General features: G+C 41.2%; 1 protein-coding gene across 1 annotated transcript in view; it reads left to right on the forward strand.

The window, feature by feature from the left end:
- The window catches only part of pla2r1 (phospholipase A2 receptor 1), a 170,060-nt gene that overhangs the window by 37,902 nt on the left and 107,916 nt on the right, over positions 1-24,242 (forward strand). The window contains exons 2-6 of the mRNA XM_060827204.1: positions 14,542-14,715; positions 14,804-14,968; positions 17,219-17,332; positions 18,132-18,281; positions 22,940-23,128. Coding sequence (XP_060683187.1) covers positions 14,542-14,715; positions 14,804-14,968; positions 17,219-17,332; positions 18,132-18,281; positions 22,940-23,128 — 792 coding nt within the window. The remainder of the gene's footprint in view (positions 1-14,541; positions 14,716-14,803; positions 14,969-17,218; positions 17,333-18,131; positions 18,282-22,939; positions 23,129-24,242) is intronic.

Genomic DNA, 24,242 nt, shown 5'->3' on the forward strand with positions numbered 1-24,242 from the left:
CATCTCTGGATGCTGTCAGCAATTCAGCATGGGCAATCCACCTATCCTGCACATCTTTGGACTGTGGGAGGAAACAGGAGCAAACCCACACAGATGCTGGGAGAATGTACAAAACTCCACACAGAGAGTCACCCAAGACTGGAATCGAACCCAGGTCCCTGGCACTGTGAGGCAGCAGTACATGCCATTGTGCTGCCAGTCAAGTTCTAGGGTTTTCCAACAAATTGGAATATTTCTATTTTTCTGGACCAAAGCGCAGGATATGCATTCTCTTTTTAAGTGGCTTCTTCAAATTATTTCCACCTTTCCTAACTATATAAAGTTTGCAACATCTTCCCTTCAGATAATTTGCATCTTTTCCATGTACTTCCCACCATTTGAAATATTCTGATTTTTAAAAAAAAAGAATTGATCATGCTAATCAACTATGGCAATGGCCTTGCAATGTTTAAATTTGTGACCAATATTCCTGACTTCTAAGGTAAATTTTAAATTTGTGATCCCATTTTACAGCTGATCCTTGTGTAACCCATTCATGATGGCAGTATTGTTAATTTTAATAGTATGTATCCCTCTATTTATTCAGCTCCCATTTTGCACGATTTAAGTAAATTTTCTGCCCTTTTCCCCTTGCATCTGAGTTATTGATGGAGCTGCCAATCTCCATTCATTTTGTAGTTGAACGCCAAGTAGAATCTACTCCCATCAGCACAAATGTGGCCATATGTCAGCCACACTGGCTTTTCTGTTCAGGTCCACCTGTCTTTTTGTCTCTGAGCACAGCAGTGACTGAACAGTTTCAGCTTCCACAGTCAGTCTTAAGTGTTGAAATGATACCAGAAACTGACTGACTCGCTGCTCCTTTCTTAATGCTATGCACTTTCAAAGCAGTAACTCACTTTTCTTTACAAAATGCTCACTGATTCTGTTTTGGATTCTTCAGAATTGTTTCACTGTTAGCTTGTGGCAGACTTTATACTACAATGTCCACTGCATTCACCATGTTATGCCTGAGTACCAAACATTGATGGCTGCGGTAGAATGCTGCTTCCATACCGTTTATTTTTGTGCAAGTCCAAGAACTGTTTGGGAGTGTGTTGGCGAATTGATCATGTCTCAGCAGAAAAGGCACATCTTGCATATCAAGATGAGGTGTATCACATCTCTAATGATGTATAGGTCATATGAACTCATATTAATAAGAGTTGATATGCCCAAAAGGTAGGTGAACACTTGTCTCCAATAGGAGATTCTGTGTATGCGTGTGTGTCTGAGTCCATTGAAGCTCCAGCTCATGGAAGTTTTGTGTCTGAGTGGGTGGTGCTTCATCACTGCTCATAGATTACCTCACGCGACAGTCAGTAACATGGGCCTCTATAATCTGCTCATCTGCTGAAACTCTCAACCTTATATTTGTTACTTCTAGACTTGACTAATCAAATACATTTCAACTAGCTTGAAAAATCTAATACTCTGTAAACTTGAGATCATTCTAAACTCTTAACTTGCATCATGTCTGTACCTCAGTTGACTTCTTATTCAGAGGCTTACATGGCTATACAGGAAGTCAATATCTTGATATTACAACTCTTATCCTTATTTTCAAAAACCAAACAATGGGCTGGAGCCTATAACAGTCCATAAATAAACAAAGTCGTTGGCCAAATTATAATTCACAGTCCCATTGGAAATATGATCACAGAAGTCGTAGTATAAATGAAACCTACAGAATTTTACATTTAAGGTATCACTTTACAAAGTAATAGTGTATCCCAGTCCCCATGATGACTAACCCAATTTCACTGATTGTGGAAGGCCTGAGGGTGGACACCATATCCACCCTTTCCAAGGACAGTTTGATGCAGACAAAACCATAAAAGAAGCAGGTAAGCAGGTGCAATACCACCCCCCCCCCCAACCCCACCCCACCCCATCCCTCCACAGTCTGCTATCTCACCATCAGCAGATTATCAAGGAATTCCTCTGATCTGCCTGCTACCTTCAGCACTGGGTGTCCAAACATCAGGAACATGGGCTGAAGTGCCAACAAAAATATAACAATAATGCCTTTCAACAACTAAAGACACGAACAATTAATATTGATATGGTCCATGGACAGCTTTAGGTTTCAAAATTTACACATGGCCTGGGAATCTCCATCACTTATAGCATGCAATACCTGTGTACAACTCTCTGTATCTCTGATTCTCAGTGGAAAGGGAGAGGCTTCCCATGTAAGGAGCCCTCCACTGGAGATAGCAAAATGGAGTGCCAAAGTGAGCCTGTAATAGATAAAGAAATGGAGGCTGTGCAGCAGTCAATAAAGGAACCTCAAAGTGAACTCTCAAAGTGAAGTGCCACTCCCCACAAATGGCTGGAAAGATGGAGTAGAGAACCCAGCGCAGGCTCCTTGACCTCTAAATGGAGCTAATAAGTAGGTAACGTGCCAGAACTCAAGATAATGTGACTCCTCCTGTGGTCTGCAGGAGTTGTGAATCCTTGTCTCTTGCCATGGGGTGCGTTTACTGCTAGCAGCACACCATATACTTCCCTTCCTTAAGAAGCACAATGTTATGAAGTCTTCTCTATGCTTCTGTACTGTTGTTGATGTTGAGTTTGCCTCTGGTTCTCTTTATAGTAACAGTTTTGTGCACCCAGCCCCAGCACCATATTGTGCACAGCAAGTGGGGTGTGCAGATGCCCCTATTTCCTCAGGGGGTCAGCTGCTGCTGATTTTGTTGTGCGCAACCCACCCCAACCACACCAACTGAAGCTTTAAGGCTGGAATGAATGGACCAAATGAACAGCAGGACTCTAGTCACATGATCCAAGTTAACAATAAGAAAATCAAGGGATGTGGAGAGATCTTGTAGAAGGCACTAGGCCATCCATTCCTCACTAGTGACAGATTTCAGGACTCCCTCTGCCCTCCACTGAGCCACAGGTCTCAAAGCTCACTTACTGATAGATGCAACCATTCACCTTAGGCTCACCCAGCCTTTTGTGATAAGCCGAGAGGGCACTGGGGCTACATTGGAAGCAGTCATCCCTGTATATGTGCAGCTGGGTTCTGCTGTTGACAACCTTGGTGTAGGGGTCATCATAGATTTCAAAAGCCACCTTCACTCCTTTTAATATTAAAACCAGTAACCTGGCATAGATCTCTCGGCAGAACAAGGAATGAGGTCACAGCCTAGGTGGCTACTTTCTTCCTTCCTTTGTGGCAGCCACAGATGACATGATGCAGTGGGGAGAGTGTGATGTCTTTTACAGGGCGGACCCGGCATATTCTTTCTTAAAGCGTCTTCCTCTTCCGCTCCTACAATAGGCAACCATTGTCCAGCAAAACCAGCACCTACTTGTTTGTTGCTTTTTTAAAAATGAAGCAAAATAATTATGTTATTGTATTTGTTGTAGTTGACATTTCAACATTTACTATAAACCAACCGACTCCCACAGCTACCTAGTCTACACCTCCTCCCACCCGGCCCCCTGTAAAAACGCCATCCCATATTCCCAATTCCTTCGTCTCCGCCGCATCCGCTCCCGGGAGGACCAGTTCCAATACTGAACAACCCAGATGGCCTCCTTCTTCAAAGACCGCAAATTCCCCCCAGACGTGATCGGCGATGCTCTCCACCACATCTCCTCCACTTCCCGCTCCTCTGCCCTTGAGCCCCACCCCTCCAATCGCCACCAGGACAGAACCATACTGGTCCTTACCTACTACCCCACCAACCTCCATATACATTGTATCATCCGTCGTCATTTCAAACGGACCCCACCACCAGGGGTATATTTCCTTCCCCTCCCCTATCAGCGTTCCGAAAAGACCACTCCCTCCGTGACTCCCTCATCAGGTCCACACCCCCCACCAACCCAACCTCCACTCCCGGCACCTTCCCCTGCAACCGCAAGAAATGCAAAACTTGCGCCCACACCTCCCCCCTTACTTCCCTCCAAGGCCCCAAGTGATCCTTCCATATCCGCCACAAATTCACCTGCACCTCCACACACATCATTTACTGCATCCGCTGCACCCGATGTGGCCTCCTCTATACTGGGGAGACAGGCCGCCTACTTGCTGAACGTTTCAGAGAACACCTCTGGGACACCTGGACCAACCAACCCAACCACCCTGTGGTTCAACACCTCAACTCCCCCTCCCACTTCACCAAGGACATGCAGGTCCTTGGACTCCTCCACCGCCAGACCATAGCAACATGACGGCTGGAGGCAGAGCACCTCACCTTCCGCCTAGGAACCCTCCAACCACAAGGGATGAACTCAGATTTCTCCAGTTTCCTCATTTCCCCTCCCCCCACCTTGTCTCAGTCCCAACCCTCGAACTCAGCACCACCTTCCTAACCTGCAATCTTCCTCCTGACCTCTCCGCCCCCACCCCCACTCCGGCCTATCACCCTCACCTTAACCTCCTTCCACCTATTGCATTTCCAATGCCCCCTCCCCCAAGTCCTTCCTCCCTACCTTTTATCTTAGCCTGCTTGGCACACTTTCCTCATTCCTGAAGAAGGGTTCATGCCTGAAACATTGATTCTCCTGCTCCTTGGATGCTGCCTGACCTGCTGCGCTTTTCCAGCAACACCTTTTCAACATTTTAATTCCATGCCTATTTCAAGACATTTGAGTTTTCTTCTCTCCTGACTCAGTCGTATGTCCCAAGCACATTCCCTCCCCTTTCCAAACACCAGCAGCAATAGCAGCAGCAGGGTCAGTACAGGCTTATAAGTTGGTTTTCATCAAGTCTGTCAGCAGCTTAGAATACCTCTTGAGACTGGCCTCATTGGGCAGCACAGTGGCTCAATGGTTAACACTGCTGCCTCACAGCACCAGGGACTCTTGTTCAATTCCATTGTTGAGTGGCTATGCAAACTCTGCACAGGTATTCTCCCTTTGTATACATGAGTTTTCTTTGGATGCTGCGGTTTCTTCCCACAGACCAAAGATGTCAGGTTGGGTGGCTATTCGGAGAGTCAGTGTAGGCTGACTAGCCTGCTTCCATATTGTAGGAATTCTTTGATTCTATCAATTTAAATTCCGTGGGATGCTTGACTCTTGCCATCACATCATTTGTGCATATTGAAAGTGAAGATATAACATATTCTAATTATGTAATATGTCTATACCAAATCCAGCAAGATCATCCTTTCTGGTGTGGAAATGTAGGTTGCGTCCCTTGATCCAAAATATGGAGTTCAGCTCTTTTATCCATTGTTTTCTTCCGTCTATAGAAGCTATACAGAGTTCGTGAGCCATAACTGCAGGAAGTAGCATTGAATTCAAATACACAATCTTCGCATGCTTTTCAATCATTAATACTAGTGTGGCAAATTGATGGCTGATAGTGGCTTTGCACCTTCCCAGATGTATGGCATAGATGAGTAGGCTAAGGTTCCATGTCTCTTTGAAAAAGTATAGAGAGATGGCATGAGAGTGAGGGAATACGAAGAGAGGGGGAAGGATGGTAGATATTGAGGTGGTGAAGTGGTTCACTTGATAGTTGGGGTAGGGGCAGGGTGCAGGGTATTATCAGTAGTTTGGTTGCTCAGGAAGAGAAGTAGTTTTCTTTCTTCTAAAGTTTCCAAGTAAGCAGGTTGAAACCTTCTGAAGTCACTGCCTCCTAACTCCAATTTTGGAGACTTTTAAGAAGTGTTTCAGATTCTGGGTAATTGCTCATTAGCAGTTTAAATATCTGATGCAATTCCATTATCCATGCACTTAGAATTTTGAGGGAATCTAACTATATCCCATGGTCATTCAGACCATCTAAGACTGGGACGTCTGAGCATAATCTTCAAGGAGGTACCTAACAGCAATGACTTCCATATTGGTACTACAACTAAGTACCACAGGAGGTCCAATTAGAGGGACCTATGTTCTAGAACATTGGCAGCCCCAGCAGAAGAGGTGGCCTCTACTGAAGCAGATAATGGATCTCAAAATGTTGCCTTCTAAAAATTAAAAAATAAGCAATAGCTGCAGTACAGTTTGTTTATGGCCATTAGTGTGGTGACACATTCCTGGAACTCAATAATCAAGGAATTGAGAGAAACCATCAATAACCCCTCCTGCTTTTAGAAATTACTTCCAGGTATCTGCAAGACTTAGGTCTTGGCAAGAGATTGATTCAACATTGGGAAGATTCCTATCAGGAACTTAATTCTGACTGATCACATATGCAGTCTTGTTGACTACTTGCTGCTACTGCGTCAGTCCCACCTAGAGTAATACAGCTCAGGTGTGGGGAACGTATTCTTTTCAAGTATTTTTTCTAATGTCACCTGTTATGATAGCTCATAGTATTATTTGACTCCTTCGATTCATGTATGGATGAATCTATATAGCAGAATTTTAGTTTTTCACTTCAATGGAGATTGGATTTTGTTTCAAAAAATGGTCAAAGATATTCTGAGAAGTCATGTGATTTTAGATAAATGACCACCAAGCCACCTGGAGCAATAATCATTCCATTGTTGCTGTTTTGAGTTTTAGGACCACCACACACAGAGTGCGAAGGTTCCCATGTGAGCAAAGGGACGAGACCTGCAAGAGCAGAGGTTCTATTAGTAGACTCCAAGGAGAGAGGTCTGGAAAAGCCCTGAGTTGCTTAAATGACCGTGTCAAAGATCAGTGAAATTCACAGAACAGAAACAAATAAATGGATATTTTAAGTTGGCCTACAAAAAGTCTGCAGTCGTAAATAGAGTGGTTTCTTTCTTGATCTGTATGTTTTTTTGAGATATGTCTCTTAATTAACCTGAAAATATAAGCCATAACTATTAATTTAACTGGGAGTAGTGTTTTGTAGAGGAATAAGACTGTGTTATTTTCTGGGTCTGTAGATTGTGCAGGATCAAAAATGGCCTTTAGTAGAGTGATAGGCTCTTCTTCTCAGATTTGGGAGTTTAAGGAGGGTTTATGGGTTACTGCGGATTGTACCTGCAATAAATGCCATTGGTTGCGAATCCTATCAGATCGAATGGATCAGTTGGAGAGACAGTTAGAGGCAATGAGGTATTTACAAGAGCAAGGGGATGTGAGAGATGGCAGTTATAGGAAGGGGGAAACGTCACAGATGTAGTCACATAGATGGATTAACTCCAGGAAAGGTAAGAGAGGTAGGCAGTTATTGCAGGAGTCTTCTGTGGCTATCCCCATTTCAAACAAGTATGCTGTTTTGGAAAATGTAGGGGCTGATGAATTCTCAGGGGAACGTAGCATGAACAGCCAAGTTTCTGGTATTAAGACTGGCTCTAATGCAATGAGGGGTATGTTGGGTTTCAAGAGATCAATTGTGTTAGGGGACTCAAGTCCGAAGTACAGACAGATATTTCTGTGGCCAGCAGCGGAAAATCAGAATGGTGTGTTGCTTTCCTGGTGCCAGGATCAAGAATATCTCAGAGTGCAGAACGTTCTCAAAGGGAAGAGGCGCCAGCAGGAGGTCATTGTCCAATTTGGAACCAATGACATAGGAAGGGAAAAGGTTGGGATTCTGAAGGGAGATTACAGAGAGTTGGGCAGGAAATTAAAAAGGAGGTCCTTGAAAGTAGTAATATCTGGATTACTCCCAGTGCTATGAGCTAGTGAGGGCAGGAATAGGAGAATAGAGCAGATGAATGCATGGCTGAGGAGCTGACGTATCAGAAAAGGATTCACATTTATGGATCATTGGAATCGCTTTTGGGTAGAAGTGACCTGTACAAGATGGATGGATTGCACCTAATTTGAAAGGCGACTAATATTCTTGCAGGGAGATTTGCCAGAGCTGCTCAGAGGCTTTAAACAAGTAAGGTAGGGGGTGGGACCCAGGGAGATAGTGAGGAAAGAAATCAATCTGTGACTGGTACAGGTGAGAACAGAAGCAAGTCAAACAGTCAGGGACAAAGCAGAGAACAAGATCGGTCTGATAAATTAAACTGCATTTATTTCAATGCAAGAGGCCTAACAGGGAAGGCCGATGAATTCTGGGCATGGTTAGGAACATGGGACTGGGATATCATTGCAATTACAGAAGCATAGTTCAGGGATGGACAGGACTATCAGCATAATGTTCCAGGATACAACTGCGACAGAAAAGATAGAAAGGGAGGCAAGAGAGGTGAGGAAGTGGCATTTTTGATAAGGGATAGCATTACAGCTGTCCTGAGGGAGGATATTCCCAGAAATACATCCAGGGAAGTTATTTGGGTGTAACTGAGAAATAAGAAAGGGATGATCACTTTATGGAGATTGTATTATAGACCCCCTAATAGTCAGAGGGAAATTGAGAAACAAATTTGGAAAGAAATCTCAGCTATCTCTAAGAATAATAGGGTAGTTATGGTAGGGAATTTTCACTTTCCAAACATAGACTGGGACTGCCATAGTGTTAAAGGTTTAGATGGAGAGGAATTTGTTAAGTGTGTATAAGACAATTTTCTGATTCAGTATGTGGATGTACCTATGAGAGAAGGTGCAAAACCTGACCTACTCTTGGGAAATAAGGCAGGGCAGATGACTGAGGTGTCAGTGGGAGACCATTTTGGGGCCAGCGACCATAATTCCATTAGATTTAAAACCGTGATGGAAAAGGATAGACCAGATCTAAAAGTTGAAGTTCTAAATTGGAGAAAGGTCAATTTTGACGGTATTAGGCAAGAACTTTCAAAAGCTGATTGGGGGCAGATGTTCGCAGGTAAAGGGATGTCTGGAAAATGGGAAACCTTCAGAAATGAAATAACGAGAGTCCAGAGAAACTATATTCCTGTTAGGGTGAAAGGAAAGGCTGGTAAGTATAGGGAGTGCTGGATGACTAAAGAAATTGAGGGTTTGGTTAAGAAAAAGAAGGAAGCATATTAGATTAGATTTACAGTGTGGAAACAGGCCCTTCGGCCCAACAAGTCCACACCGACCCGCCGAAGCGCAACCCACCCATACCCCTACATTTACCCCTTACCTAACACTACGGGCAATTTAGCTTGGCCAATTCACCTGACCCGCACATCTTTGTGACTGTGGGAGGAAACCGGAGCACCCGGAGGAAACCCACGCAGACACGGGGAGAACGTGCAAACTCCACACAGTCAGTCGCCTGAGTCGGGAATTGAACCCGGGTCTACAGGCGCTGTGAGGCAGCAGTGCTAACCACTGTGCCACCGTGCCGCCCATATGTCAGACATAGACAGGATATAGAGTCATAGAGATGTACAGCATGGAAACAGACCGGTCGGTCCAACCCGTCCATGCCGACCAGATATCCCAACCCAATCTAGTCCCACCTGCCAGCACCTGGCCCATATCTCTCCTAGCCCTTCCTATTCATATACCCATCCAAATGCCTCCTAAATGTTGCAATTGTACCAGCCTCCACCACATCCTCTGGCAGCTCTTTCCATACTCGTATTATCCTCTGTGTGAAAATGTTGCCCTTTAGCTCTCCCCTTTTACCCTAAACCTATGCCCTCTAGTTCTGAACTCCCCGACTCCAGGGAAAAGACTTTGTCTATTTATCCTATCTATGCCCCTCATAATTTTGTAAACCTCTATCAGGTCACCCCTCAGCCTCCGACACGCCAGGGAAAACAGCCCCAGCCTGTTCAGCCTCTCCCTATAGCTCAGATCCTCCAACCCTGGCAACATCCTTGTAAATGTTTTCTGAACCCTTTCAAGTTTCACAACATCTTTCCGATAGGAAGAAGACCAGAATTGCACGCAATATTCCAACAGTGGCCTAACCAATGTCCTGTACAGCTGCAACATGACCTCCCAACTCCTGTACTCAATACCTTGACCAATAAGTGAATCCTTAGAAGAGTATAAATGCAATAAGAGTATAGAGGAAAGTCAGGAGGGCAAAAAGGAGACATGAAATAGCTTTGGCAAATAGAATTAAGGAGAATCCAAAGGGTTTTTAATACATTAAGGACAGAAGGGTAACTAGGGAGAGAATAGGGCCCCTCAAAGATCAGCAAGGCGGCCTTTGTGTGGAGCCGCAGGAGATGGAGGAGATACTCAACGAATAATTTGCATCAGTATTTACTGTGGAAAAGGACATGGAAGATGTAGAATGTAGGGAAATAGATGATGACAGCTTGAAAAATGTCCATATTACAAAGGAGGAAGTGCTGGATGTCTTGAAACGCACAGAAGTGGATAAATCCCCAGGACCTGATCAGCTGTTCCCTGAGACTGTGTGGGAAGCTAGGGGAAGTGATTGCTGGGCCTCTTGCTGAGATATTTGTATCATCGATAGTCACAGGTGAGGTGCCGGAAAAGTGGAGATTGGCAAAGTGGTGCCACTGTTTAAGAAGGACGGTAAAGACAAGCCAGGGAACAATAGACCAGTGAGCCTAATGTCAATCGTGGGCAAGTTGTTGGAGGGAATCCTGAGGGACAGGATGTATATGTATTTGGAAAGGGCAAGGACTGATTAGGGATAGTCAACATGGCTTTGTGCGTGGGAAATCATGTCTCACAAACTTGATTGAGTTTTTTGAAGAAGTTAATAAAGAGGATTGATGAGGGCAGAGCGGTAGATGTGATCTATATGGACTTTAGTAAGGCATTTGACAGTGTTTCCCATGGGAGACTGGTTAGCAAGGTTAAATCTCACGGAATTCATGGAGAACTAACCATTTGAATACAGAAAGATTGAAGACCGTGGATAGTGGTGGAGGGTTGTTTTTCAGACTGGAGGCCTGTGACCAGTGGAGTGCCACAAGGATCGGTGCTGGGTCCAATACTTTTCATCATTTATATAAATGATTTGGATGTGAGCATAAGAGGTATAGTTTGTAAGTTTGGAGGTGTAGTGGATAGCGAAGAAGGTTACCTCCGATTATAACGGGATCTTGCTCAGATGGGCTGAGAAGTGGCAGATGGTGTTTAATTCAGATAAATGCACGGTGCTGCATTTTGGGAATGCAAATCTTAGCAGTGTTAGAAACAAAATTCAATAAAATTTAAATGAGACCACCAAAACTGGAAACAAGACAATTTACTACAGACTTGCAAGTACGGGCTGCAACTGTACAAAGCAATTGAGCAAATTAGAACTTAGGTTAATGTACAGTTATAACCTTTGAGCTGAGCGAGGTCATCTCTCCAGACTCCTTATTACTCAATCTCTCTTACTGTGCCAGACCATTGCCCAGCTGTGCTCCACCCTGATTACTTCCCCCTTCTCCAGGTTGGCAACCTTCCTTATTTTGTCGACAGTACATCTAGATCTGGTTTAACATTTTGTATCAATTCTGCTGGTACATTCCATCCTCGGACATTTCATTCACTTGTATCATTTTGTACAGCTCAAGCATTTCAGTTATCTCAGCTTTTTGCTGAAAACATAATCTTACAAAAAGAACTTTTTGTTATAAGTTCTTTTTGTAAGATTATGTTTTCAGCAAAAAGCTGAGATAACCGAAATGCTTGAGCTGTACAAAATGATACAAGTGAATGAAATGTCCGAGGATGGAATGTACCAGCAGAATTGATACAAAATGTTAAACCAGATCTAGATGTACTGTCGACAAAAGAAGGAAGGTTGCCAACCTGGAGAAGGGGGAAGTAATAAGGGTGGAGCACAGTTGGGCAATGGTCTGGCACAGTAAGAGAGATTGAGTAATAAGGAGTCTGGAGAGATGACCTCGCTCAGCTCAAAGGTTATAACTGTACATTAACCTAAGTTCTAATTTGCTCAACACACCAAAGTTAGTGTTTAATTAATCACAATTATACACTTAAAAGTCACTAAATACCTGCAGGGTTAATAGTTCTCTTGCTGTACCCCTTTTCTGTATGCTTTTTCAATATCTGCAAAAACAACACTTTACCCCATTTCTAACAGCAGGACTTATTCACTGAATGGTAAGGTCCTGGGAAGTGTTACTGAACAAAGAGATTTTGGAGTGCAGGTTCATAGCTCCTTGAAAGTGGAGTCGCAGGTAGATAGGATAGTGAAGAAGACGTTTGGTATGCTTTCCTTTATTGGTCAGTGTATTGAGTACAGCAGTTGGGAGGTCATGTTGCGGCGTACAGGACATTTATTGGACCACTGATGGAATATTGCATGCAGTTCAGGTCTCCTTGCTGTCAGAAAGATGTTATAAACTTGAAAGAGTTCAGAAAAGATTTGCAAGGATGTTGGCAGGGTTGGAGGATTTGAGCTATAGGGAGAGGCTGAACAGGCTGGGGCTGTTCGGAGACTGAGGTTTATATAATCATGAGGGGTATGGATAGGATAAATAGACAAAGTCTTTTCCCTGGGGTCGGGGAGTCCAGAACAAGATGGCATAGTTTTAGGATGAGAGGGGAAAGATATGAAAGAGACCTAAGGAGCAACTATTTCATGCAGAGGGTGGTACGTGTATGGAATGAGCTACCAGAGGAAGTGGTGGAAGATGGTACAATTGCAACATTTGAAAGGCATTTGGATGGGTATATGAATAGAGGAAGGGTATGAAGGGATATGGGCCGGGTGCTGTCAGGTGGGGTTGGGAGATCTGGTCGGGTTGGACCAAAGGGTCTATTTCCATGCTGTACATCTGTATGACTCTATGAATCCATGACTCTGAGAAGACGACCAGAAAAAAGCTCCAGAAGCAGACGGCTCAGGGATATCAGACAAGAAGATTATCCTACAAGACTGCTGAAGATACCAATTTAGGGAACCAAATTAAGAATTATTGAGCTAAGTTAGCAAATTGTCTTAAAAGATCGCTGGGAGAATTGTAGAAATTAATTGAAAAAAAATAGTCTAATGAATGTGTAGCAATTTGCTATACAGAAACCAATTTAGATGTGCCCGCTGAGCAAGAAGCTTTAGCATGGTGGGGACTGTCAGCTGAAGTTCGAGTACTGCCTGTAAGGGTATTCCTGGGATGAATGGGATTAATCATTTCCTTCTGATATTATAGTGAGATTGTTCTACTTTTGTATCATAAACATTTATATTCCTTTTGTTTAAGTTACATTGTGTACACATTTCCAGTGACTGACCTACTTGTAAATAAAAATAAAACTTCAGTCTTTAAGGTAAGTTTCACTCTCGGACCTGACTTGTCGAGTCAGCTGGAATCATAACAAACCTCTACCTTCACTCCACAAGGCTAAAATTCTACTGAGTGTCAATTTTGGCTCAGTAATTGTACTCTTGCTTGAAACAGATGTTTGTGATTTTGAGCCCCATTCCTGAACATTGAGCTCATAATCTCACTACAGATCAATACAATACTGAGGAGTGTCTGCACTGGCTTTCAGATAAGATATTCATCTTTCTCCAGTAAATAAATGTAAAAAACAATCCTCAGGATGTTGTTTCAAGAAGCGTATGGAAGTTTGCCTGATGTCTTCGCCAAAATCTATACCTTAAACAATATTATTAAAACTGACTATGCTCACAAGTTCATTTGATGTCTGTGACATATGTGTGCAAATTGATTGCTGCATTATTTTGTTGCATTACAACAGTATCAATCATGTACACTGAGATGTCCTGATATTAACATAGGAACTTCATTCAATGCAATTTTCATTCTTTCAAAACAATATTTCATATGACCACTTGCACATTATACAAAATACTGTTTATTTGGCAAAACTATGTCACAGGGCTTAATCAAGTCCCTGTAAATTCCCTGAGTTTGTAGGAACACTCTGAGAAGTTGGTTATCAGCTTTGTATGCTAATTTCCCTCCTATCTTTGAAGGTCTCAGACCATGCTAATAGAATATGCAAGAACTCTTTGACCTTGGGTCTGCTAGTTCCAAGTGAGCCTGATTCCCAAAGAATGTCTGCCAGAGACAGGCTTGCACGAGCATGCATGTAGAACTGGACCACTTCCTCAGTCTCCCAAATCAGAATAACTGAGTGCACGTGTGCTGAATGGACAGTTTCAAGTCTTGAAAGAGGTGACAGTGACAAATGAAATGAGGCTACGCTTCAAATTCTTAATGACAAAATTGATGTGAAATAGCATTATGCAAACTGAAATTGATTTGTAAAATCTTTTTTAAAAACCACCTCTCTACACCTGGTAATTAGCTTCTGGAAACCTGATTCTTTTGAGTGAACGCTCACCTCAAATATTCAAGTTGGTGTCGTGTGAATCACCTAACAAATTACGTATTCTCCAATTGATACCAGTTTAGTTTTTAAAATAAAACCTTTCTGCCTGTAAGAATTCTTTGTAAGAAAATACATGATAACAATAATATCATCTGGAAGGTGCAATACAGAGTGCCATCCACTACAACTCTTCTGTTTCTTGTTTCTATGCAGTTTCATGAGCCACAGAAGTCTTGTTCTGGTCATTCCACCTTTATATAGAAAACTGGAAGTAAATAAGGATATTGCCCTTCATATTAAGCTCGCTGTAGGTTCATTTGCTATTATGTTGGACAGTTGAATCTTTAATGTTCCGGCTTCCCACGTTGGTGGAAAAACTAACAGAACTTTAACTAATGTTGTACATTTGATAGGTATTTGAAATGAAGAATGAAATAATAACAGTTTATTAAAATAAATTCTTATTCTATTTTGCAGAAGTTCATACTGTACTTGGAAACTCACGTGGGATGCCGTGTGCTCTTCCATTTAAATATAATAATAGGTGGTACCATGAATGTACTAATGAAGGGAGAGAAGATAAACTCTTTTGGTGTGCAACTACCAGCAATTACGATGTTGATGAAACATGGGGATTTTGTCCAAATTTGGGTAAGAGTTTAAGATAGCTGTGTACCATTACTAGTTTAAAATTTCTAACTCCAGCAATTAGTGATTTCCATTTTGTTTTTTTTTACAGATCCCGGGTGTGATCTGCTTTGGGAAAAAGATCCTTTTTCATCAACGTGCTACCAGTATAATCTTCTGGCTCTTCATTCTTGGAATGAGGCCCATGCTTCATGTCAAGCACAAGGAGGAGACTTGCTGTCTATCAGAGATCCTAAGGAGCAGGAGTACATCGTCAGTGAGTTTTTATAAATAAGGACTGCCCTTATTTTTAAGCCTCAGGCAACTGCAAATTTGTCACAGTCACCCATTTTATAAAATTTATAAAATTGATTTTGATTTATGTGGACAAAGCATAAACTTGATGTAAAGTTCCAGCACCAGACTAGCTGTCACTCACCTCAAATGAAATCAACTTTATAGCAGCAGCTTAAAAAAAAATGAATGCTAGTGTTGATATAAATATGTACATTGATAAAACAGATTTTCATATTCAAATGACCACAGTTTTATCATGCTAACATTTAATATGAATGCTGCAGAGTTAACTAATTCTTTGTGTATCTCCTGGATGAGCATGTATTATGTTACACTATCTAATATGCTTTTCTCCCAAAAGTAGCATGATTTTGGATTGTCAATGAAAATATTTATTTCTGATAAATATCACCATCATGGGAGCCTTGCAGATAATTTTGAATGAACAAAGGTGGCTCAAATGATTCACCTCATTCATTTCAACAGCATTTATAGGACAATGAATGTCTGTTTAATGCTGTTATTCAATTTAGAAAATCTAACTGAATTTTGAAAGCACCACGATATCACAAGTGGTTGTTGACACTTGGACTGGGAAAGATATGAAGCAGATAAATTCCTCATTCGTTCTTACTTTGTTGAATTTTGGAATCAAACAATGGCTGATTGAAGCAGACTGGAATGAAAAACAAAAGGGAGGAAAGAAAAATAGATCCAATGAGGATGGGATGGATTCTGACACCTTATCATTTAGCTATGTGGAATGGATGAAACATTAGCATGAAGGTGAGTGACAGGAGTGGTAAGTATGGAACACAGATTGCTGCACTGGTGATGGAACAAATAACCTAATGGATTTCAAAAAGGAAAGAAGTTTTTGTGAACACATATGATTCATTCGCATACTGGATTGTGGTGCTGTGGCTGGCGCATTTATAATCCACAGGATGCACTAAAGCGTGTAAACAAGACTTCTATTTTTGGCGGTATCTGAAACATCACCTAAAGGACAAGGTCAGCAGCTGCATGGGAACACCATCACCTCAAAGTTGCACACGTTTCTGGCTGGTGTATGCTGAATCAAAAACCTAGAATTCCCTCCTTATTGGATTAACTTCACTATATGGACTTCAAAGGTTAAAGAGGAAGGTCCCATTCTGTATGGGACAACTGGAGATGTACAATAATTACCAACCTTGACAGCAAACGTCACAAGCTTAAATATTTTAAAACCGACAATTTTGTTTTTTAAGCCTCGGTCATTTATAAAGTCATTGGATCATGAATTGCTTTGCTGCATGATGCATTTTGGAAATGGTGCACAGATTTATTTTCCAAAATGACATCACCTATATGAAATAAATTTGTGACAAACTTGGTTGCTTTTGACATGGTGACACTGGTAGAATTTCTAGCCATGGGAATATCATGGTTGAATAAATGACAACCAGTGGCAGTGAGGGGTGAAAAGTCAAGTGGCACATAGTTTGACTCAAGGTTTTTACTCTATCATACACTGAAAGAATATTCACACTAAATATTGTTGTTCCAATTTGGAGATGTTTTCATTGAGATTGGTAGTCATAAAATGTTGCACTTCAGCCATATGTCAGTTGTATTGGTTGATGAAAATTTCAGCACATAAAGTAGTCTCAGGTTTGCAGATTTAAATGAAAAACAAAAAAAAAACTTTACTTACATAGCCACATTGGATAGATTTCCCTGAAATAGCATAAGAGCTAAAAATCATTTAAGCTATTCCACTGGGCAATTAAGTGGAATTAATCATTTACTTTTGTAATGTGGGCACCTGTTATAATTCTTCTCCTGCAATTTTCTTCCAGGAAACATAATTTGGTTGAGTTTACTAACGAGATATGTGAAAACAAAGTGTTAATCCACTAATATGATACAATACTGCATTCATTTAAAATGAAACAGAACTGCAAATGCTGAAAATCTGAAACTAAAACAGAAATTGCTAGAGAAATTAGCAGAATTGTCAGTATTTGTAGAGAGAAAACAAATTAATAATTAGTCTAGTGACCTTTATTCAGACCTGCAGACTTTCTGCTGTAATTTCTGTTTTTTAAAGCATTAATTTAGCTTGTTGCATATTTTTGCTTGCTTAATTTGTGTTTCTTGATACTATTAAATCTGGCACTGAAGAGATAGATATCTTAAAATCTACTTGTGTGAAATTTCATATTGCTGCAAACATTTGTTCCAGAACGTTTACAAAATGTTGGAATTCTGGCATGGATCGGCCTTAATCATTTGGATGAAGTTGCTGGGTGGCAGTGGTCAGATGGAGAACCCTTGAGCTTTGTGAATTGGGACACAGGTATTTGGAAAGCTCTTTTGACTGGTGTTAGCATTAAGTGTTCGAGTGTCCCACAACTCTTATTCAATTTTAACAAATTGACACATTCTTGATTGGGTTTGTAGATTGATTTGTTCTGTAACTGCAATCTGTCATCATGAAGGATTTTGGAGTGAAGGTGCCAAAATCCATAATCACATCACCACTATACACATGCACGTGTGCACGCATGCACTGACATATCCTCACATATGCGCACACATGCATGCACAATACACAGACACATGCGGGTGCATACCGCCATTTTAAATTGAATTTCTCAGTAATCAAATTATGGACAGTATTTGCTTTAGATATTGGGATGGCTCAGTGGCTCAGTGATTAGTACTGCTGCCTCACAGCACCAGGGACCCAGGTCTGATTCCACCCTTGGGTGTTCTTCCTGTGTCTGCATAGATTACCTGTGGCTGCTTCGATTTCCTCCCACAGTCCAAAGATGTGTAGTTTAGGTGGATTGGCCATGCTAAATTGCTCATAGTGTCCAGGGTTGCGCAGATGATAGGTGTGGGAAAATGCAAGGGTAGGGTAGGGGATGAGTTTGAGTTGATGTTGTTTGGAGGGTCAGTTGACATAATATGACAACCCCACCCTTGGCTTTTGTGAACTGAAACAAACAGCTTCCATCCAACCTCTCTATTTTGTCAGACTGCACAAATGGTCTAAAACTGAAATGCCTTTAATATCAAAAACAGTAGGGAGCAATGTGAAGAGCACTCCCTAATTTGAACCTGCCCAAACTTTTCAAGTTTATGTTCTACAGATCAGCCTCAGGGCTCATTACTGGGAACATTCCATTGTGGGTCACTAAGTTCGAAGTTTGATTACCGTTGGAGTAGTGCTGTGTGTGAGACAGCTCTGCCTTACATTTGTGAAAAAGTGATCAACTCTACAAAAAAAGTTGAACCCTTTGGTAAGTTAGGATTTTTATGAATTATTTTCTCATTTCTATTACTGGTTTGTAGAAAGTATCATTACAGAACGTTAGAAAGAATGTCATGGCCTTCAAACATTTGATTCAGTGCATGTGTGACTTTACAGAAAGAATACTGTTAATGTTTGACCTCTCAAGGTCTTCATAATCACGGCTAATCCTTTTACTAATCTACTGTTTGTGTGTACGCACTAAGAGAAAGTGCTGATCAGCCCAGGAATAGGAATTTCAGCAATGACTGCAGTTTTTATTTATCATAAATTTCAAATGCAAAGATGAATTATATCTTTGACATGGTTGCCCTGGCTGGGACCAGCCACTGCAGAACAACAGAATTTCAACATATGATCTTCCTGTTCCGTCAGTTTTGTGTGAAACTGCATGGTCCACTTAGCCTGCAAGTCATAAACAAAACGAAAGCTGAAAAATCAGTCAATGCATTTGCTATTTTTAATGTTCATTCTTGGCATGTGTGTGAGGAAATACTTGCATACCAATTCTGGTTGTTTTATGGACATTTCAAAGACGGGAGACTTTCGTAAGCCACACTTCTCTCCCAGTTGGTATTTTACCACAGTATAGCAAGTTTATTGATTTTTTTTAACTAAATGTGAATGCACAAATTGCTACATTAATGGAACTTACTTGGGTAATTTGTTACGATGCGATATGTAATTTGTACTAACTATTTCGACCAATTAATCCTACAGTATGCTATTATCTTGAAGGAGGTTTGAGAGGGGTTTTAAAAAGAAATTCAAACTTCTAGTTATTAACTGAAAGAATAATTCCTCAAGATTTCACATTTTAAGTGAAACAATTTAAACAGAATCAAACAAAGTTGCGTATCATAACAATTTCTCTTGTAAACCCTTATTGCTTAAGCCGCTGTTCTATTTCATTATCCCCCAAGATTTCCCCTATATGTTTCTATGACCATGTGGTTTTCTTCACTATGCCCAAATCAAAACCCAAATGGACCAAAACTTAGGTATTCACTTTAATTTGCTCCTGTTTCCCAGTCTGGTACTCAAACCTCTGGAGCTCCCTCTTTTTGTGAGGATACACTGCTGATCATTTCATAAAATTTACAAAGAAGATCCATCCATTCTTTTTTGTAGCTAGCTTTTGCATTCCAAGCATGGATCCACTTGTCATGCTTGCTCAGTGAGTCCAGCTGAGGGTCTCTGAACTCTAATGACCTCTTCACTACTTGTTCTGGATGCCAATGTGTGCTGCCTCTTTACCTTCCAAGGTGATTTACTTTCCACAAGCAAGTATTCAGATAAACTCAAACTCATTTTGCCCATCTGGTTCACTAATCTCCTTTTCAGGAAGGAAATCTGACATCCTTACCTAGTCTGGCCTACATGTCATGCCCCAACGATGTGGTTGACTCTTAACTACCCTCTGGGCAATTAGACGTGGGCAGTAATTGCCGGCCCTGACCCGTGAATGAAAAAAGAAAAGTTGTAGATCCATATTGGCTTATTTTTATGGGCCAGAGGCTTTTCCATTAAGAGTTTTTCTTGGAGACTTGTTCTGGAGCAGATAATAACACAACAGTTAACATTGCAGACCCATTCCTCCTAAACTGTGTTGCAGTTCCGTACATTGTGATCAGTGTCGGCATGCCAATTGTGGCGTTGATTTATGATTCCACATTTAGAGGCCTATACAGCCAGGAAGAACATCAGAGCTGATCAGGAGGTGATTGAATGTTGCCTGTCTAGCTTACATTGACTTTGGAGAAGGTAACAGAATAGTTTTGCTAAATCCAGTCACATGATCATAGTGGCCGTCTTTGTTGGGCTGATCATTGTGTTTTAAAAAGTCGCTAAACGTTTATATGTTAACAATGGTTTTTACTCTTTGTGACATAGTTAACTGTAAATCCCAACTGAAAAGTATCTGAATGCTTTAAAGACTTAAATAAAACAAAGAACTGTGAATGCTGGAAATCTGAAAGAAAAACAAAATTGCTGAGTGTTATTGGACTCCACCAGACCTGCTGAGTTTCTCCAGCAATTTCTGTTTCTGCTTTAAGGATTTCTTGTTTACCCATTGCTTTCCAACATTTATTTGAATTAGATCCATTTGAATAAATTAAACTCTTCATGGAGCTAACTATAGACATCTCTCCTCAATCATGACTGAAAAAGACATTACCCATTCTTTAGTGTTTTTGCACTTCTGACTGATCTTAAGTAAGCACAGGATATCTTTGAATTGCATTTAGTTCAGATTTTCCTGAAAAAAGGCACATTTTGTCTTGCACTCTTTAAGACATTTTTGCAAGAATGGAAATGCAAAAGAAAAACTAACATGTATACTGCATGAAAGGAGAGTGTTGTCTGGTTAGCAGTGGTTCTGATCTGTAGAGGCATTGCCATAGAGAATAAACCCGTTAATTCTGATTTGACTGATGACACCAAAGCTTTGTTTGAATTTTCAACCTGGCAGGTTAATTCTGCCTGAGAAATGATCCAGTAAATGACTGACATAGATGTTGGGGACACTCGTGTTGTTCATGCGCATGTCTTTTTTCTGGGCCCTGTTTATTCATGTAATTTCCAAGTGCACCGCACTGAGTCCAGTTTGATAATCTTAAATTGGTTATCGGCATAATTGCTTGCACATTCAGGATGTTCAAAGTTTGAAGGCATGCCTGGTACATAGGAAGGTGATTGTGATTGTTGAAAGTTAGCATCTGCAGTCCTCACTTTCTCCTAATTGTTGGAGGTCAATCATCTCAGTTACAGAACACCTTTGCTATAGTACCTCAGGGTAGTGTCATAGGCCCAAACAAGTTCACCTGCTTCATAAATGACCTTCCCTTCATCATAGGGTCAGAAGTGGGAATGTTCACCAATAATTATGCAATGTTCAGCACCATTCAACACCTTCAGATACTAAAGCAGTCCATGCTCACATGCAACAAGATCTGGACAATATCCAGGCTAGAGCTGACGAGAGGCAAGTAACGTGTGTGACACAAATGCGAGGCAGTGACAATCTCCAATCTAATCACTGACCTTTTGACATTCAGTGTTGTTATCATTACTGAATCCCCTGCCATCAGCGTCCTTGGGGGTCACCGTTGACTAGAAGCTCAACTGGAATCTTCATACAAACACAATGGCTACAGGAGCAGGTCAGAGACTAGGAATTCCATAGTGAGTAATTCACCTTCTGACTCCCCAAAACATGTCCACCATCTAGAATGCACAAGTCAGGAGTGTGATGGAATTCTCCCCACTTGCATGGATGGGTTCAGCTCCATCAACACTCAAGAAGCTTGAAGCCATCTAGGACAAAGCAACCTGCTTGATTGGCATTACGTCCACAAACATCCACTCACTCGATTGCCAACACTCAGCAGCAGCAGTGTGTACTATTTGCAAGATGCACTGCAGAAATTCCCCACAGATCCTTTGACAGCATCTTCCAAACCCACTACCACTTCCATCTAGAACAAAGGTAGCAGATACATGGGAACATCACCATCCTGACTTGGAAATATCTCACCATTCCTTCACTGTTGGGGGTTAAATTCCTGGAATTCTCTCCCTAGGAGCATTGTGGATCTACCTACAGCACGAATGCTGCAGTGGTTAAGGAAGGTAGCTCACCACCAACTTATCAAAGGCAGCAAGGGGCATCAATACATGCTGGCCAGACAGTGATTCCCAGGTCCTACAAATGAGTGTACAAAAGTTGACCAATTGCAGAACGACATCTAATGTTAGACAATGTGTTGTGAGAGTTTTGCAAGCATGGGGTAGTTAGATACAGTAAGTAACCTGTTTGTTGCAAACAGCCAAAAGAACATGCTGTTGATACAGCACATCAGTGCATTCTCCATGGCAAAGCCTTGACTAATCAGTGTTTGCTTGCTAACAGATCAGCACTTTCCTCTCACAGTATGGTAAGTAATGTTGGCTTTCCCTGAAATTTGTATTCTTGTGTATTGTCCTTATGAATGCAGGGAAGAAACCTCAACAAAAATGTGCATTCCTTCAGCAATACTCAAGTTCAGTTCCCAAATGGCTACCTTTAAGATTTTGCTTTACCTGCCTTTTCTCCACCATTTTTGCTAGTCTTTCCATTGAAAAATTACATTTCAACTAAATGTTTTATATTCTGAAAATGTATGAATCACGCTGTGAATATGTAACATGTAATTTCAAGCCCAAAGTATTCAATTGACATTTATTACTCCACCGTAGGTAAATGCTGGAGCTTCTTCTTATGAGTCTGAAGTTTACGCGTTTAAATCCCACTTCAGAAATGTGACCACAATATCTTCAAAAACATTACAGTGTTGTTCTGAGGGAGCACTGTACCCTTGTAGGTGCCAATTTTTAGTTGAGATTGTAAACTGAGCCCTCATCTTTCTTTAGCTGAACAGTGCAATGAAATCTTTCACATTTCAAAGAAAAGCATAGGAGTTCTCCCAGTGTCCTGGCTAATGCTTCAACCAAAACCTAAAGTCTGAATACTCTTACACAATTTATTGCCACAGTTCCACAGCTACAACATTGACAACACACCACTACGTGCTTAGTTAGTTGTAAAATGCTTTTGGAATTCAGTTGATTGTAATGCTTTCCTTTTGCTCTTGTTATCAATATCAGAATTCTGGCAGTATAGGACCACATACTGCGAATCTGGCTGGCTTTCTTACAATGGATTTTGCTACAAAATGCATAAAGAAGATTTGAGCTGGAAAGATGCCCTGATGTCATGCCGCCTAAATGGAAGTGAACTTATTAGTATTCGCTCATTAGCAGATGTGGCTGTTCTGATCAACCAGTTTAAAAATGGTGAGTACATAGTCATTGGACAATATTTAATATAGCCCAGGAGAGTTGGAACTACAGTAAAAAAAAATTAGTAGTATTGAGTGGGAGGCTGCGTATCAGAACTCAGGGCTTAGTTATATGGGCCACATCTAAATGCTGGATACTATTAAGATTATTCTTCTGTCCAAAATGAATGACCTCTTACTGTAACGTTTCAATAGCTTAATGGCAGTGCTAATGGATTCCACTGTAAGATTATCAAAATATGTTAAAAAGATAATTTATGCCAAATTAGCATGCCTCTAATTGGAGTTGAACAATGCTTTACACATTTATCTTGTCCAAGGTGATTGAAGACTATCAGATCCTGGACCATTCCACGGTAGCTCTATCCAGGTGGGGCTTAGAACTTTGAGGGGAAAGGTCTACCAATTTGGGGCTACTTTCCCTTGTTATGGATACTTTTTGGTGGAGGGGAGAGGAAGCCAGAATATTTGCAAAGAGGAGCAGCTCAGGGAAGCTAGGGGACAATTGTTTGACATTACTGGCTGCTGCCGTTGGAAGAAGAAGGCAAGTGGTCCAAAAACGGGACTCTGCATCTTGCCTCAGCTGCTCAGGGATCCACGAGGACTGGATAGATGAGGAAGCTGCAGAATCCAAAATGTCAATGCAGCAGCAAATATTGTATTAACATTAAAATATTGTATTAAAATTAATATATTGTATTAAAATTGAAATATTGTATTAACTTATAATGGAGCCTGAACTCCATCTGTGTACCTTGTTCCAAATGAAGCCATCCATCTTTGGACAGGTGAACTATCGGGATCAAAGCCAGACATCAGTGACACACACACTGTGGAAGTTAATGGTTGTGGTACTGACTACTCGATGCCGAAACATTTTGACAAGATGCTTTTGACTCCCTTGCGTACAGCAGAAGTTTAATGACATTATAAGAATGATGTGAACTTTGGATGGATTTTACATTTGAACACTGGTTGCTTAATAATCCAGAATGTGCTAAGAATTATACTGATAGCTAACAAGAGGTTGTTAGTTGGGCTTGCAGTGTACCAGGACTCCTGTGTACCAGGAGCCACTTATATAAACACAAAGGGTTCTGTTCAGTGCA

Source organism: Hemiscyllium ocellatum, chromosome 7, assembly GCF_020745735.1.
Source record: "Hemiscyllium ocellatum isolate sHemOce1 chromosome 7, sHemOce1.pat.X.cur, whole genome shotgun sequence".
In the NCBI taxonomy this organism is placed as follows: Eukaryota; Metazoa; Chordata; class Chondrichthyes; order Orectolobiformes; family Hemiscylliidae; genus Hemiscyllium; species Hemiscyllium ocellatum.